This window comes from Spea bombifrons, chromosome 3 (assembly GCF_027358695.1).
Source record: "Spea bombifrons isolate aSpeBom1 chromosome 3, aSpeBom1.2.pri, whole genome shotgun sequence".
NCBI lineage: Eukaryota > Metazoa > Chordata > Amphibia > Anura > Pelobatidae > Spea > Spea bombifrons.
The window spans coordinates 103,758,086-103,773,972 of NC_071089.1; the positions used below are offsets into that span (position 1 = coordinate 103,758,086).

At 40.7% G+C, this 15,887-nt stretch overlaps 1 protein-coding gene across 1 annotated transcript in view; it reads right to left on the reverse strand.

The window, feature by feature from the left end:
• Positions 1-15,887, reverse strand: part of RYK (receptor like tyrosine kinase) — a 55,796-nt gene that overhangs the window by 13,771 nt on the left and 26,138 nt on the right. The window contains exons 8-11 of the mRNA XM_053461123.1: positions 14,274-14,399; positions 10,208-10,294; positions 5,415-5,484; positions 546-678 (exon numbers count right to left, since the gene is read on the reverse strand). Of these exons, the coding sequence (XP_053317098.1) occupies positions 546-678; positions 5,415-5,484; positions 10,208-10,294; positions 14,274-14,399 (416 nt within the window). The remainder of the gene's footprint in view (positions 1-545; positions 679-5,414; positions 5,485-10,207; positions 10,295-14,273; positions 14,400-15,887) is intronic.

Sequence of the window (15,887 nt, forward strand, 5' to 3'; positions counted from 1 at the left end):
ACTGCTCCAGACTCCAGCGGTGGTGTGCTTTACACCACTCCAGCCGAAACTCGGCACCGTGATCATCGGCCGCAGAAACTCATTTCATGAAGCTCTCAACAAAAGCCGTTGAGCACTCCGGAGCCCCCTCTAAAGGTGCATGGTCTACAGCTTCATGACTGAGCAGTTATTGTTTATTATTTTATCATTTATATAACGCTAAACAATTTACGCGGTGCTTCTACTTAACAATAATAGCCCTTACAGTGGGTTCAGGCAGAAGTGTCACAAATTGACTTGTGCTAAAGGTGGCATCCTACCCCATGTTTAAAGTGATCTTCTGTACAATCCATTCTACTGCTGGCGTTTGTCTATGGAGGTGGCCCAGTGTGATTGCTCCATGGAGCGTCAAAGCAAGCCATATTAGATTAGGTTTAAAAGACGTTTAAAAAATGGCTACGTCTTTAAAGGGTTAATTAGTAGGGGGACCTACATACCTTTGGACATATACATACATACATACATGATGTGCATTTCTGATCGCCAGGAATGTAACCATTCTTTACCTGTGGGTTATTGGCTTCTACCAACTTGCACTGTCTCAGAAACAGTTTTAAATTTCCCCAGTTCATGAAGGGCAGCAGTACCATCGGCCTCTCTCCCTCCTCTATACAGACGTGACTGATTGGAAGCAAGTTCCTGCAACGCAAAGAGAGGAAAAAGGATGAGAAAACTGGGTCGTGCAGTTTCACAAAAGATGACACTATTTACTTCTGTGGTTATTGCCAATCCAATAGGAAAAACAAGTTACATCTTATAAGGGGTGTTAAAACTACCAATGTTTACAGTTTCAGATCCAACATAACCTTATACATATTATGAAGACATAATACACAACTCGCTATATCAGAGCAGCACCATATTCTGTCGGTTGTGGTTGCCCATAGAACCCAGGAGATTTAATTTACAGAAGCTATCTCAGGGTTGCCATGATCATTCAACCGCATTACCAGCTGGTGGGATATGACAATTATGTGTCAAGATTTGTTTTCAAAGATTATGAACCAGCTTTAGTGCCTTGCAAACCATACGATCTGCATCTATGTGCTTTGATGTATGGAACATTCTGCTCATTCCTTCACCTTTAAAGCACACTGCTCATTCCAACACACTTTTTAAGCGCAATGCTAGCTAGATAACACACTTATTGGCGGACTTCAAGTATTGTGTGTTGCAATTGTTATCGTAAAGGGACAATTGATTCATACAAGCAGAACTTAAAGGCAAAAGTAAGACAACAATTTTCACTGAACTGTTGTCATAAAATCACGGCATTATGTTTCATGCATTTCCTCTCCAGGCTGTGCATTATGCTAAACAAAACACACGTACTATGCTGCATCGCAATGCCTCATAACGGAACAGCTCTTCCAGCTAGCATATGGTCGATATTGATTATATATTATCCGCACACAAGAAGAAAACAATAACCAAATGGAAAATAGAAGAATGGGCTCTTTCAACTTTTTTTTTGTTTAAGCAAGCAATGTTTTAGAGCAATCGTGTGTCCTCCTCAAATCTACTCCCAGCAGACTGTTTCCAAATAACTCGCAAAAGCCAAGTCTATGCAGGTACTTTAGAAATGTGAACGGTGGAAACAAGAACTGGCAGCCACCACAATAAGGAATTTTTACGTGAACATTTCAAGAAACAAGCGTGTCGGGACCAGTCGCAGGCAAGAGGGAGTTCATTAACTTCATTTACCAAGATCATTAACGCATTCTGCTGACCCCGACGACACATTGTCTGATACCACGCGCCAGCAGGTCAACGTATACACACACATTATACGTACATAAATCTCACACACAGCACCTATTCTCCAGTCATACCTACTGAGCTAAAGAAAAATAGTCTTCAGAAATGAAAGAAACCCATACCGTTGTACCGATTAAATAAATACGTGAATGAGAAACCCACCGTACATATCATTGGCCTTGTCTTAAAGGGATTTCCATAAAAATGTACCTCTTGTAAGTAAAAGTACTTGCCTTAAGGGGAAGCTGCAGGTCCAGAGCTGCACCTCATTCATACATTTCCTTTTTTTTTTTTTTAAGCAATCACCATCAAGAACGTGCCCCACCCCTTTTTTTTTATTATTATTTACACCAGGAAAATTAGGCAGAATAACCTTCATTTGCCATCAGGTATGTCTCCATGTCAAACCTACATATTATAGAAACAAGAAGGTACTTCTAAATCCAGCGCCCTGATGTACAAAGACGATAAAGTGGCATTCTTTAAGCCGGGAACACTGACATTAAACCTCTCCCCGTAGGGCATGACGAAGTAAAACAATCAGATACGTATTTAAGTAGTGTTTGGAACACAAATGTGATTTTGAAACACTCAGATGTTCTGAAATTTCCCACAGCTATTAAAAACACACAAAAGCTTTAAAAAAAGCAAACAAAAACACTTTAGGAATACAATGTTCTTATGGCGGAACCCAACAGATCTGCACTACACACAAGTATAGTAGGTTCAACCTTTCACACATACCTACTTCTAAAGTTGATCCAAAAGAAGGCAAACAAAAAATAAAAGTCCTACTTGGAGCAACCACCAATTCCCCTATTCAGCACCCCATGCAGCTCCACCATTGAAGAACGCATGTAATAGTACATTTAGAGCACTTTAATTAAAATTAGCTTTAGAAGAAGCTGCAGTGCACCGACCCCTCCGAGTTTTGTAGCCCTATGAAGGAGCCAATGGCAATAGGTGCACTGAGATGCACTAAGATGCTACTAAGAAGCTAAAATATAAAATCAGGGCCCAGGGTTCTCCAACTCCCATTTATTAGGCGACCAAGCCAAAAAAATGATCAGTGTGTATAGAAAGTACTAAGTAACCGGTCTGTGAAGAAACTGTAGAATTTGCCCCTTTCTATAGTAGGCATATTACCCGAGAGCTATTGGGCTGTATTATATACTCTTAGCGTGCTTAGCAAACGAAATCCCATGTCTGAAAACAGATCTAGATATTACACCTGAACTGACCTTGTGATGGTCACATTCACGAATGTCTATTAAGTTCAACTGTACTGAGACTAATAAAATAACTGAATTAATAGGAAACAAGCAAAAGAAAAATAGATAATTCACAATCTAGTTGTGGTTTTGCCATTTTATTCACACATTTCATGATTTGCAGCCTGCTGAAGAAAGTAAATATTGATTTGAACACGGGGGTCGTTAGGCTGTTGCCCTTCATGCATTTGAACTCTTAATACAAAAAACATGACCTTTGCCCAGTGTGAAGAACCCCCCCCCCCTGTTTCCGCATTATACTTTCATATAGTGCACATGACGCGCATGTTTAATTGCTCCCTTTTTGAAAAGCAGAGAAACAGTCAAGGAATGTATTCTGGAATTAATCTGAATTCCACTGACATCCAGAAAAATACACTTATCAGAGTAAATAGAAGATAACACACTAAAAATCCATTTAAGCCGTGTGCAATATTCTGAAACTGAATTCACAGAGATAACAGCGGGATGCAGACAAATTCCTCTGGGAAGGGGGAGATCGCGAAACCGCGAAGGTAAAGCGCCCGGCGAATCAGCGTAAGAAACCCAAACGCAGGATTCCTGGAAAAACACACAAATGGCAGTCACTGAACTTAATGGTCACACTGGGCCGAGGGGCTTCCCCATCACAGCTGCCCAATGCTCTGCTAAACCACTTAACATCTCATCTTTTAGGGTCATTTGGGCTACAGACTTGTGCATTCTGATTCCTACAAATAGCAGATATAACAACATTTGCATATTTTGTCAATTTATTAAAAAAAAAAAAAGGCTGAATTCCCCCAATACAAACTAAAACTAAGCAAAAAAAAAACCCTCAACTTTCATTCAAATTATGTGGGCTCTGTCATCTTGCTTGAACTACCACAAAAAATGGCAGGTGCTTCCGGGGACATCCTCTCCCTGACTGGAGGACATCGGTGGAAACGCTGCCATTTTTGCAGAAGTTTGCTGAGATGTGGACAAAGAAAGAAGGCAGATGACAAAGATGAAAACGAAGGATGCTAGAGAAGAAGCGGAGCTGCGAGACATGGAAGCGGAGCTGCGAGACATGGAAGCGGTCAGTGGACAAGGAGTGCGTTAGAGGGAGAGTGAATGAGAGTAAATATGGGCGCCTGGCAATGAATTTGGTTTTCAAGCTTAAAAAGCCCCCAATATTTTATGGAAATTAAAGGGCAGAAAGCGGAATTCGCCGGCCAAAAACAAACTCCTAGGCTGTATAGCAGGCTAATGGGCCACTGATGTTGACACAGGCATTGGATTCCAGGAAACTAAACAAGTTGTGTTTCTAAGTAAAATCCTTTGTCCAGAGTAAATGTGTAGGGGCATTTAAAGGTTAAACACCACTGACGGACATTGTGTTGTGCAAGAGCTCACGTCCTCAGGACATGCGTTATGTATCATTTTCTGAGAATCAAACAATTGGTTATTCTGTAAATTGTGTAGATAAAACGCATCACATGCACAGCCTCATTCAAACACACTACAGCATAACCCACCAAAACGTGATCTTTAAAGTCAGTATGGAAGGTGCCAAGCCAAGTCAAAAGCAGACATGTTAGCAATTTCTAAGGGCAAGAACATATTCGCTCGGCAAGGGTCTACTCAGTCCTGACTGTCACGGTGTTTGATGGCTGGATAACTCGATCACAGAGATGACTGGCTTTAAGCATCAGTACTAGGTAGCGAAGATTAAATCTTTGTTGCACAAGTTAAGGACAACGGTGATAACCTTGTTTTAGCTTAAAGCTGCAGTTCCACTCATTCTGCTGAAATTAACACTATTTTGCAACTAAGTGACACAAAAACAAAACGAAAAAAACACATTCAATACAATGCCTAAACCTTTATTTAATTATAAATGTTTTATATTTTTTGACAGGATCTTCCACGTTGTAGTTGCTTAGATTGCAGCTAATGTTTTGACCAAGTAAAACGGCACCTTTTCTAGGCTCAAACAGAAAGCAGGCCTCCCGTCAACATTCAGTTTTAATATTTGGGACGTAAAGTAACTTTATGGTTGTCACACAACAGCAAAAAGTGTTGATAAGGTGTTATTGTTTAAAAATGGACATCAATTATAATAGTAATAAATGTGAGTAGCTGATTTTTTTATGGAGTATTCACTATTCCTAGAAGGCACATATAATACTAGGTAACAAAAATACGATTGTAACAGAATATTTTCTGCACTACCGAGGCTCTGCCTAAAAAGGAATAGAAAAGGATTGGATTTCGGGTAATACTTATGTATGATTATTGTCAACATGGAGTTCTAGCATACCTTCAACAAATATTACCAACCCGCTCGGTTCTCACGCCCCATGAAGCGATGAGGAGACTCACCTGTGGTGCAGGCCTCTCAGCTTGCAGCTCTCGGTCAGCATCATTGTCACTTGGACTTCAGAAGCTTGATCTGAAATTCAGAAAACGTGAAGAAGCATTAAACAAATTACCATTAAATTCTGCAAAGATCGGTTACTTTCTCAACAATTCACCGCCCCCTGGACATTTACTAATCAATTCTAACACAATCTAAACGCAATTTATTCAAAGGTTTTGCAACTTCAGAGCGCCGTTTAGAAGAACGGTTGGGTTTGGCAGCGACCGTTGACAACGGTTGACTTAAATTAATGCACTTGGGACATAAACGTCCTGAAGGCAGAATATAGCATCGGGAACACTGTTCTGTCAGCGAGAGAAGATGCGATAGAAACATTTAACAACGCACAGGAGGGAAGTTTATTTCAGAGGAGGATAAATATTAAAACAGGAGTTCATACTCTAAAACTAGAGGGTCAGAGTTTTAGCCGTAACGTCAGGAAGTTTTACTGTAACGAGCAGGTGGCAGATAAATGTAACGGTCTCCCAGCAGAAGACAAGACCACGGACCAACTAAGGTGCGAGTCTTTACATCTAGAAAAATGGGCAGATTAGATGGGCCGAACAGCTCTTATTTGCCATCAATATATTGGTTTCTGTGATAAATTTAATAAAATGAGGGGACAGAAATTCACCTAATAGTCACTTGTAACAAACAACTTTGTGAAATAATGGTTTAACATATTCATTAAACTCCCTTCCTACTAGAGTATACTATCTGTGCTTTTATACTGGAAGGTTAAAGTGAAAACATTTTATATAAAAAATTAAGTTTTAATTCAAGAAGGGGAAACAGGTCAAGGTTTTCATCCGATTGTCAAACTCTTACATGCGGAAGTGCCATATTCCGGCCGTTTCACCACGAGAGATGGATGGAAAGTACCTTACTGGAATATGTTATGGATCGCTTACGTAGGACATTCCTCGGGGTTTAACATACAGGAGTAAGATTATGAATAAACAAGAGACGCATTCTTAGAATAATAGATGTACCGTACTATGTCCATTCATGGAGCAGCTGACTTGGTTCTGCAGAACATGCTGTTTCAAGTAATAAAAGATTGGAATTTGTGAATATCAGCACAAAGCCAGGGAGATTCCGCAGATCATTCCGTTTGTGTTTGTAAACCTTCCAACTTCAATGGCTGAACATTTCAGGACAACGCGAATAGTACTTTTTATGGAGTTAAAGGTGAAAACTATGGCGCTAGAAGTCCAGGATTGAATCTAAACTTAACACACAATAAAAACAGACGACAATAACTGTGCCATCGCATCTGCCTTATCAGATGAAGACCAAGGACCAGTATGAAAATGGCGGCTTTCCCGTCCTAACTCCTGCTGAATGAACCCGTCCTGCCTTTTACTATATGATCGTGTGAAGGAACAAAGTTACATTGATAAAGGATGTAACCTGAGAACTACGACGTTGGAGCCATGCTGTATCAATAATTAAAAATAACTATTAACAGATATACACTTCTTACAATGACCAATACAATCCTCTAACAGCTGGTTTACTTGTTATGTTATAGCAGCAATGTACTTTCAGTGTGAAGCTTAGTCATGTTAAACAAAAAAAGTAAGTTGGTGTTTTGACTTTTTGTCGATCTTTTGTGATATTAACACCAAGATCCGAACCCTCTACTCTTGACAAACCTAGGCTTCATTTTTTCTTCAAGCACACACACATTTGTGAAGAATACCCCCTTCCAGCCCATTGGCACTTGTTTGGGTTACAAAAAGGTAAGGCGGTCTATATCTCCCCATCTTGGCATATCGATGGCATGCGACACAAACATTAGAGATGTCTTCGGCAGCCTTTTGAGTTTCGAACTATTCAGCGCCTTCATTGTTGACCAAAAATGGAAATTGAAAATCAAAACTGGACGCGACATATTTGTGGTCCTGACCAAACGGTGACATTTCCTCCTCCTAATGACCCCAGTTAGGGAATATTATTGATAAATCAATCTGTCATCTCCCAAAACGGATTCCATATTGTTTCATTGTGGCTGGAGTGGACGGCGAGATTTGTTTTTGTTGGAATTTGAAGCACTGGATTGACATTTTGTTAGATTGGACGAGGAAATACAAATCTTATCAGCATGCACAGTTCCAGCATCCGTATTGTGCTTTCTTATCAATATTATTTCCTTTCTTCCCCCTGCAAAAGTTAACCTAGTATTCAGATAAGGCACAATGTGCCATAAATTCAGGTCAGTGAACGGCTTCACAAATACATGCATTTCCAAAAGTGGAACAGAGGCGTTAAGGAACCGGGCAAAATACATATTATTCTCACACTGTCCCAAACTACGAGCGAAGAATCGAGACAAAGAAAAGCGTACACCACCCTAAATTCAATTACTATACATGCATTATATTTGTTCTAGAACACCCGGTTCCACGGCATTTTGTACCACATCACGATAAAACACCGGAAAGACAATTCCCCAAAGGAGAAACCAAAATAAAAATAATGCCAATTCCTGGCAGGTCTTTATTATTTTAAACTGGCTTGTTGGCATATAAACACAGGGTCGGGCAAACCCAATAACCCTCCGCTCCTAAAATTGTGTTGCTGGTGCCTAATTTTATATTTTCACGAACACGTCTCTCCTAGCCGCTGTTATTCCCCTCCGTAAACGGAGCTGAATCACAAAACTCAAATTCAAAAATCACAGGCCTATAGGTCAAAACTAAACTTATACAAAAACTAGTTAATTTGGTTAAAAAGACAAGCCCATCGTATTAAACCAAGCCTCATTTACAGCTTTAGGTTTTGTAAAACATTATTCCAGAGCTACCAAAAACACAAAAAAGCAGACTGTGCAGAACTGTGGGTGATGTGATCCTGGCAGGTTCCAGTCAGGAAAGAGTATTAACACCTCTGGACAAACCTTAATCTCTAGCAACATGGCTCTACATCCTCTATAATAAAGACGACACTAAACAAGTGTCACTTGTTCCTTCATTGACTGACTGTCCGCAAAACAATTCAGTCAATTCCGGCCAATGTTTTGCTCTGAGATGGTAATAAAAGTATTGCTTGAGGTGAAGAATATAGTTCACGCTGTTGAGTATGCATAAAGCCTGCAGCCAGCTATATTAATTCGGTGCTAGGTCCCATTAGACACGACACCGTATGGTGCAAAGCATGAAACTAACAACCTTGAAGAACAAACAGCTATTTGCACATTTTATTATGAAATCTGTGTAACAAATTAGCTTTCTAGCACAGAGATCAAAATAGGTGACCAGGTTACCGTGCTCATACATGGTGTTACTCTCAATACAAAAAAAAAGGGTCCTAGAAGGGTAAGGTCCAGATAACAGTAGATCATCGGAAATCCAATGTCTCCTAAACTGTCTAACTTGCAGTTGAAAAGAAAATTACTAGACTGATAAGGAAAGCCATACAAAGGCCAAAAATAATAAAACATACAAAATCAGAGTATACAAGACCATGATTGGGGGGACACGGCATGAGGTCCATTGGGTTTTTTTTGCGAGTTGTCTGTGAGGGCATGCAACCTCAGTCTCATTTACTACCAATACTGAAAATGACTTAATGTGTAGAAAACTCAATTACTGGGGAAACTATTAATGGGTAAAATGCCACGTCCCCACTTAATGAGGTAACTTTCTTGTGTATACACAAACCACACATCAGTGTAGCATTGTATAGATTATAGCAACTGCCATTGAAAAAAATCTCTCTAATCCACCAGTAAAAGGAGGTTATTTTTTTGCTGACAATTACAGTGGGCTTCTCAAAAACACTGGCGTAGTGTGTGTATTTAAAATTAACCTGACATTATTAAAATAGGATATTTCAGGTCCCTGTCTGCATACATTTTTGTTACTATGCTTTGAATATATTTTGTTTGAAACCTGCCACCTGCGGCAGAAGATGGAAAGACCAGCACTTAGTACGCAGTCAATCACTTGTCTTGATGTTACCCCATAATCCTAATTCCACTCTTACAACCAGTACTTGAAGCAACCAACGATAATCAGCATCTTACTAGGTGAGGCATACAACGCAAACGCAACATGGCAGCAAACAAAGTGCAATCAACTGTCTTGTCTTGAATGCTAAATATGCGCCATCGAGAAGAAATCTTTAATTTGCCTCTGCGGTGCGTGCTGAGAATCTAGAACTTTGTTATGCATCATCCATGTAAACCGCTGGTCTGTTCTCTTGTACTTTGACGCACTTTACACGAATAACAGTTACTGAATCAGCAAGGAAGAAACGCTTGACTTGAAATGACATGGATTAAAGAGATCATTTTTATTGGACATGGCTTTATACAACCATTTTTGTGTTTATTCTAATATTAATCTCTCTCTCTGTAAACTGCACAGCATCAAAGTGGCATCGCGTAACCCAGACAAAGCGGGCTGCTTCCGTCTCCAACGCTGCAGACACATACCTGCCAAGAAGTTCCGCAGACATGACTCCAAGCAAATTATTATACATATTTTTCGGGGGATGACTTTAGGTTTCCTCTTTCTGATATTCTGTATCACCCAAACAGGACTGAGTCACAGTTTCTGTCAAGCTGTATAAGGGAGCAACTACCGTCTAGATTGAGTGGCTGTTAATTATACCCCTCACCTCCACCCACAACTTCAAAGAAACCATTTCAGATCTGATCTTATGAATGTCACAGAACAGGTGGGTATACGTTTTACAACAACATAGACAAACATTGATGCATATGGCAGCCGGTCTCGGGCACACGTACCTTTCACAGTCTTTACAAACACTGGCTTTTCTTTACTGGGGTCCTTCTCATCAACCAGGATTCCGTGGAATATCCGCCCAAACGTGCCTAAAAAGGAAATTAAATTAAATGTTATTAGCGCCACCATAAATTGTTACCAACATACACCAGTACCATTTAGAATTACTAAAATAAAGCGTCTGCTTTGCCACTGTCCAAATAATTTGGGGTTGGAGGAACCTTGGGTTGGAAGGCAGTGCAGACCCACTGATTCAGCTCTATGGCAAGCAATACAGCCATGTTAGAATTAGAGAGGATTTACAAACATTAAGGTAAGTAGCAATATGCGGCCAGAAAGTATTTGCAGGGTGTGCACAGATTTCTTGCACATATATTACATATACATAGTAGGGCTGCAACTAACGATTATTTTAATAATCGATTAGTTGGCCGATTATTTTGTCGATTAATCGATTAATCGGATAAAAAAATACATTATTTTAAATTGAAGAAAAATTGCAATAAAAAATGTACAATTTACACTTTCATCTCTTTATTGCAATGGCCTCTCTCTATTCACCTTCTTATTTTACTGACATAATAATAAAAGCTACAAGAACCCAAACACAGTGTTTCTCAAACTAGGTTTTAATACAAAGTTATTAATAAATATTAATTCATATGTTAACTATTTTTCATATTTAATAAAAACTGAGAAAAAAACCTTGTTTAAATTTTTTTATTTACCAAACTGCCCCCAGTTATGCACATCTGACCCCCAGCTTGCCACTCTGCCCCATATATGCCTTATACCTCTTATATGCCAGATTCCACTGTGCCCCCTGATATGCCACTGTGCCCCTGATATGCCTTATACTCCTTATATGCCAGTGATATGCAACTGAGCCCCCTGATATACCTTTTACCCCCAGATTTGTTTTATGCCCCCTGATATGCCTAATATCGATGTCTTATACCCCCTATATGCCACTGAGCCCCCTGATATACCTTTTACCCCAGATATGTTTATGCCCCCCTGATATGCCTAATATCCATATGCCTTATACCCCCTATATGCCCTAAAAATTCATAATACCCCCCATACACCACTATAACTTACCCATACACCACTCTGGCTCCTCCCCCTCCCATACACCACTCTGGCTCCTCCCCTCCCATACACCACTCTGGCTCCTCCCCCTCCCATACACCACTCTGGCTCCTCCCATACTCCACTCTGCCTCCTCCCATACATGACGTTGGCTCCTCCCCCTCCCATACATCAGTTTGCCTCCTCCCCCCTCCCATACTCCACTGTGCCTCCTGTGAACCTCCGTTTCTGACAAGACACCAGGGAGCCGGGTAGAGAGGCAGAGTGGCGTATGAGAGGGGGAGGAGCCAGAGTGGTGTATTGGAGGGTGGCTCCCATACACCCCTCTGACTCCTCCCCCCTCCCATACACCGCTCTGCCTCTCTACCCGGCTCCGTTACTGAAGGCACTTTCATTGCAGCTTCATAGAAGCCACAGTGTAAGTGAAGGGCAGTAACGGAGTCTGTCTGTGCGATGCAGACACTCACCGGCTATCAGAGAGGATGATTCTCTGTCAGCCGGTGGGGGTCTGCATCGCACAGACAGACTCCGTTACTCACCTTCACTTACACTGAGGCTTCTATGAAGCTGCAGGGAAAATGCGCGTCAGTAACGGTGCCGGGTAGAGAGGCAGAGTGATGTATGGGAGGGGGGAGGAGGCAGATGGGAGGGGGAGAGAGACGGAAGTGAGAGACCGGCCGACAGTGAGGGGAATCCAGGTCCCCTGCAGCGTCGCGGGGGATCTGGATTCCGGTGTTATAATCCGATCTCTGTTTGAGGTCGGATTATATAAGGAGAGGAGTTTTTCAGAGCATTTGCTCTGAAAAAAACCTCTTTTTATAATCGATAAAAATCGATACGATTAATCGATGATGAAATTCGTTGACAACGATTTTCATTATCGATTATTATCGATTTTATCGATTAGTTGTTTCAGCCCTAATACATAGACACATACACATATGATCTTGGGGGAGGGGGGTGTTCCTATTTTGCGACTATTCTTCAACTAAGCATAACTGAGAGAAGACTCACATTTTGGGCTCATTGTAACTAATAAGCAAAGACAAAGGTTGCTATTCGGCCTACCATCAGAGAACATATAAACAATAATCCCCAGGAGGGTGACGATCAAACCGCAAACTGAAGGCCACTAAAGGTTCTAGCATATACAGTTGTCTCAGAGACAAGCTGGTGGACAGAAAAAACCCGAAAACCTATACAGAGCAGGATGTAACCCCTCTACCTTCCGGCGCGACACGTTAGCCGCTTTGGCTGGGGAGGCGAGGCTGGGTGTTAATGTTCAGTAACATTTCTTTCCTCCAGCAATCCCTCGCATACAACCGACATCCTGCGCTGACAAGAGGACCACGACAGCAATAAATTACCGCACTAGTTTACTTTAAAACTCTGCATGCTTACGTAATCACCTTTAGGGCGCTTGTGAATTAACGTGGAATTATGCATACGCAGAGTTTGTACAAGTTTGGACTGGGTCCTACCAAAAAGGCAGGAGATCTAATAAACGAACAGCAGGAAAAAGAAAATCAACAAGCGAACATCACATCTCATTGGTTCTGTACTTTGCTAAAGTACAAATATAATGGTTATAGCAATCGCATTCTAACACCAAGGCTACCTGGCTCCTGGAATTTGTCAAGCTGCGATCTAAAAACAGGGAATTTGACCGCAGATCAAACCTTATTTGGTCCTTGTCTTAAAGTCCGGACAGGTTTATTTACACCATATGAATGTTTAGATTCCATCACTATATTAACCTCGACCGTATCTGCTGGAAGGAGACTCCACTTTAATTTACATCGGTTTCACTTAATGAGTCGCTAATTTAGGTGAACCGCGATATTTCATCTCACCGGTTTCACCATGAATTCCGAAGGGCCAACCCCAAAGGTTTCCTCGTGTGACAACGACTGCATCAGACAGGCTCACGACGCAGCGTCAAAGTTATCTGAGGCCAACTCAGTTTGTTACACAAGAAAATAAAAATCACAAAACCCTCACTACTTATGGGGACACTTTAAGGAACAGGTAATCAAGCCAGGCGCTTCTTGCATAGTCCGCCAAGCAACCTGGCAAAATTCTCGTTATCTAACTCACTAACCCTTACACATCACTTAAAGTCAGCGTCACAACCTAAGTGTCTGTTGTGAACATAGTTAACGCCATGTTTAAAAGAACAGTTTGTTTCTCTTTGAATGGGAAAGTTCAGGACATTTGACAGAAGTGCCTGCCAAATTCCTACCTGCGAAATAGAGACTTAAAACGCCTTCCTAGATACAGAATACCCAAGCATTGTCAAACCCCAGGTCTATTATTATTAAACCAATCCAATCATTTTGGTTACATGTAGAAAGATTTACAACAACGTCAACTGCAGGCCGGTTGCAGAAGCGTTACGACTCTGGGTGAATTTCATGAGCCCAGTTGTAAGAACGGCTCACATTTGTTGTTGCTGGTTTAGGAAACGTTCTGTCAAAACAGTCTATAAAAATGCCTTTCTTCGAATACCGCTAATACTAACAATGTAACAATCCAGTGTATTTCTCTGTAAGGAAGCGATATAATTTATTCAGACCCTTTAGCTTTTCTCAGACACTATTTTGTTAGCATAGAAACGCAGCTCTTTAGAGCCGATATTTTGTTTCCATAAAAGGAAGATTTATTCCACCGGACGACTATCAGCTTCTGATTCGAAGGAAAGGAGTTCGGTTTAATGTTCAATCTTATCTACTGAGGCTTATTATCAGGGGTTTTATGTTTGTAGAGAAACAAAATCCTCCATGGACTATGTAGAAAGTCAACTTAAAAGGAGACACCAGACATGGCCAACAGTGGCATGGAGTACCTAGCAATGTATGACTGTTGAAAGGGTAATTCGTTTACATATAACCCATCCACCTAAAAGCATTATTGTGTATGTTTTGGGAGATTTCCAGAACTGGACATTTTCTGTATTTCCGAGGAACATTTACATACCTTCATGAAGGACGTCTTTGAGGGTCACCCTCTCCCGCGAAATGGCTATGTCTTTCACCTTGGCTTTAGCCTCCAGAAGAGTGACACTTTTCAGGTCGTTTTTCTCGATTCTTAGCGTTGGATAACCTGAGGAGCCAACGGAGCCAAACAAAAGCAATATGAATACCCAGGTTGTATTTCCAACACTTCACAAAAATATCTAGGTTTCAATAACAAAACAAAAAAGTTAACCAGCAAGCCCATAACGCTATGTTGTGTCTAGAAAGTCTACTTCTCAACCTACCCTAAATGACAATATTTTATAAAAAGCATTTCCAGAGCGACTTAAATGCAGCTAAACTCTGGCTGGAAAGTTGGTGGAATATTCCTCAACTCCAGAAGTTCAACCGCTGAAGCTTTTTCAAAGAGCTTTAGATGCCAAGTCATGACCAGCTGTGGCAGAATTCAACATGGCAAATACGCTTACCAAAGGAGTATCCCCAAACATTCCTTCTCTCCCACACAAACTACCAATGTCACGTTTATTTCTTCTATCTTATTATTTTGAAGGGTAAAAGATAGGACTGCCAAAAAAATGTGCCATGGGCTTCTGTTGGAAGTAAAATACCACTACAGCTCAACACTGCCATGGGTCTTATCGCTCAGCTTCTAACCATGTTGCGAAAGAAAACGTCACAATGGAATTCTCTTTGCGTGTGCTAAAATCCTGGTCTGGAATATAGTTTGTAAACCGTCTAATCTATACAATTACAAAAGCTGTATGAATAATAATCTCGCTCTAAAACCGCATAACTGTGACGCAGACAGATAAAGCACATGAATGAAAGATCATTGAAAGAAGTGTTTATTCTGTATAAGTCTGCCCCCACCTGGCCTGATGGCTCAATGAGAAACATAGAAAGCTAATGCATTTTCATTACCGCTGTCTGATGAAACAAAACTAACGTGTATAAAGTTTGTAGAAGCACAGTGATGCTTTATGAAGGGTCTCTTTGGGTAGTAAAGTGGAAGCATTACTGTAAAGTTCAATTGCTAGCACTTTTACTACTAATCCAGCTCAGTTAGACATCAAGTATTTTGGCATCTAGAAATTAATGGGTAATATCAGTAGTACTATTTTGAATTTTTAAGAGCATTGCACATGGATTGGTTGAAATAGGCTTGTGATATATATGAGTGAGGGGAATTGTATATTCAGAATAGAATTCCAGAATGTGCCAAGTGGAACCATGGCCCCATAGCTCCCAGAATTTGTAACACTTGTTAAGCGTATGCAGAAGTGAACATACTTCAGATATGTGCTTGCCATGTTCAGCCAGGTAATAGGGTCTGTTCCGTATACTACAAGTTGCAGGTAAAATGAGATGCAAGCTTTAACCTCAGACGTAACCACACATTATGGAGGGCCAGCCCTTATAATAAATTCAAGAAAGTATGTTCATCCTGAAGGACAAATGGGCTGAGATTTAATAAATGAAGTTGGTGAGACCAACTATAAAACTTATGGTGGATTCAATAAACCCCTGCAAGCTGAAGAACAGCACAAGCAATAGATAGATAGATAGAGATAGATAGATAGATAGATAGATAGATAGATAGATAGATCTATCTATC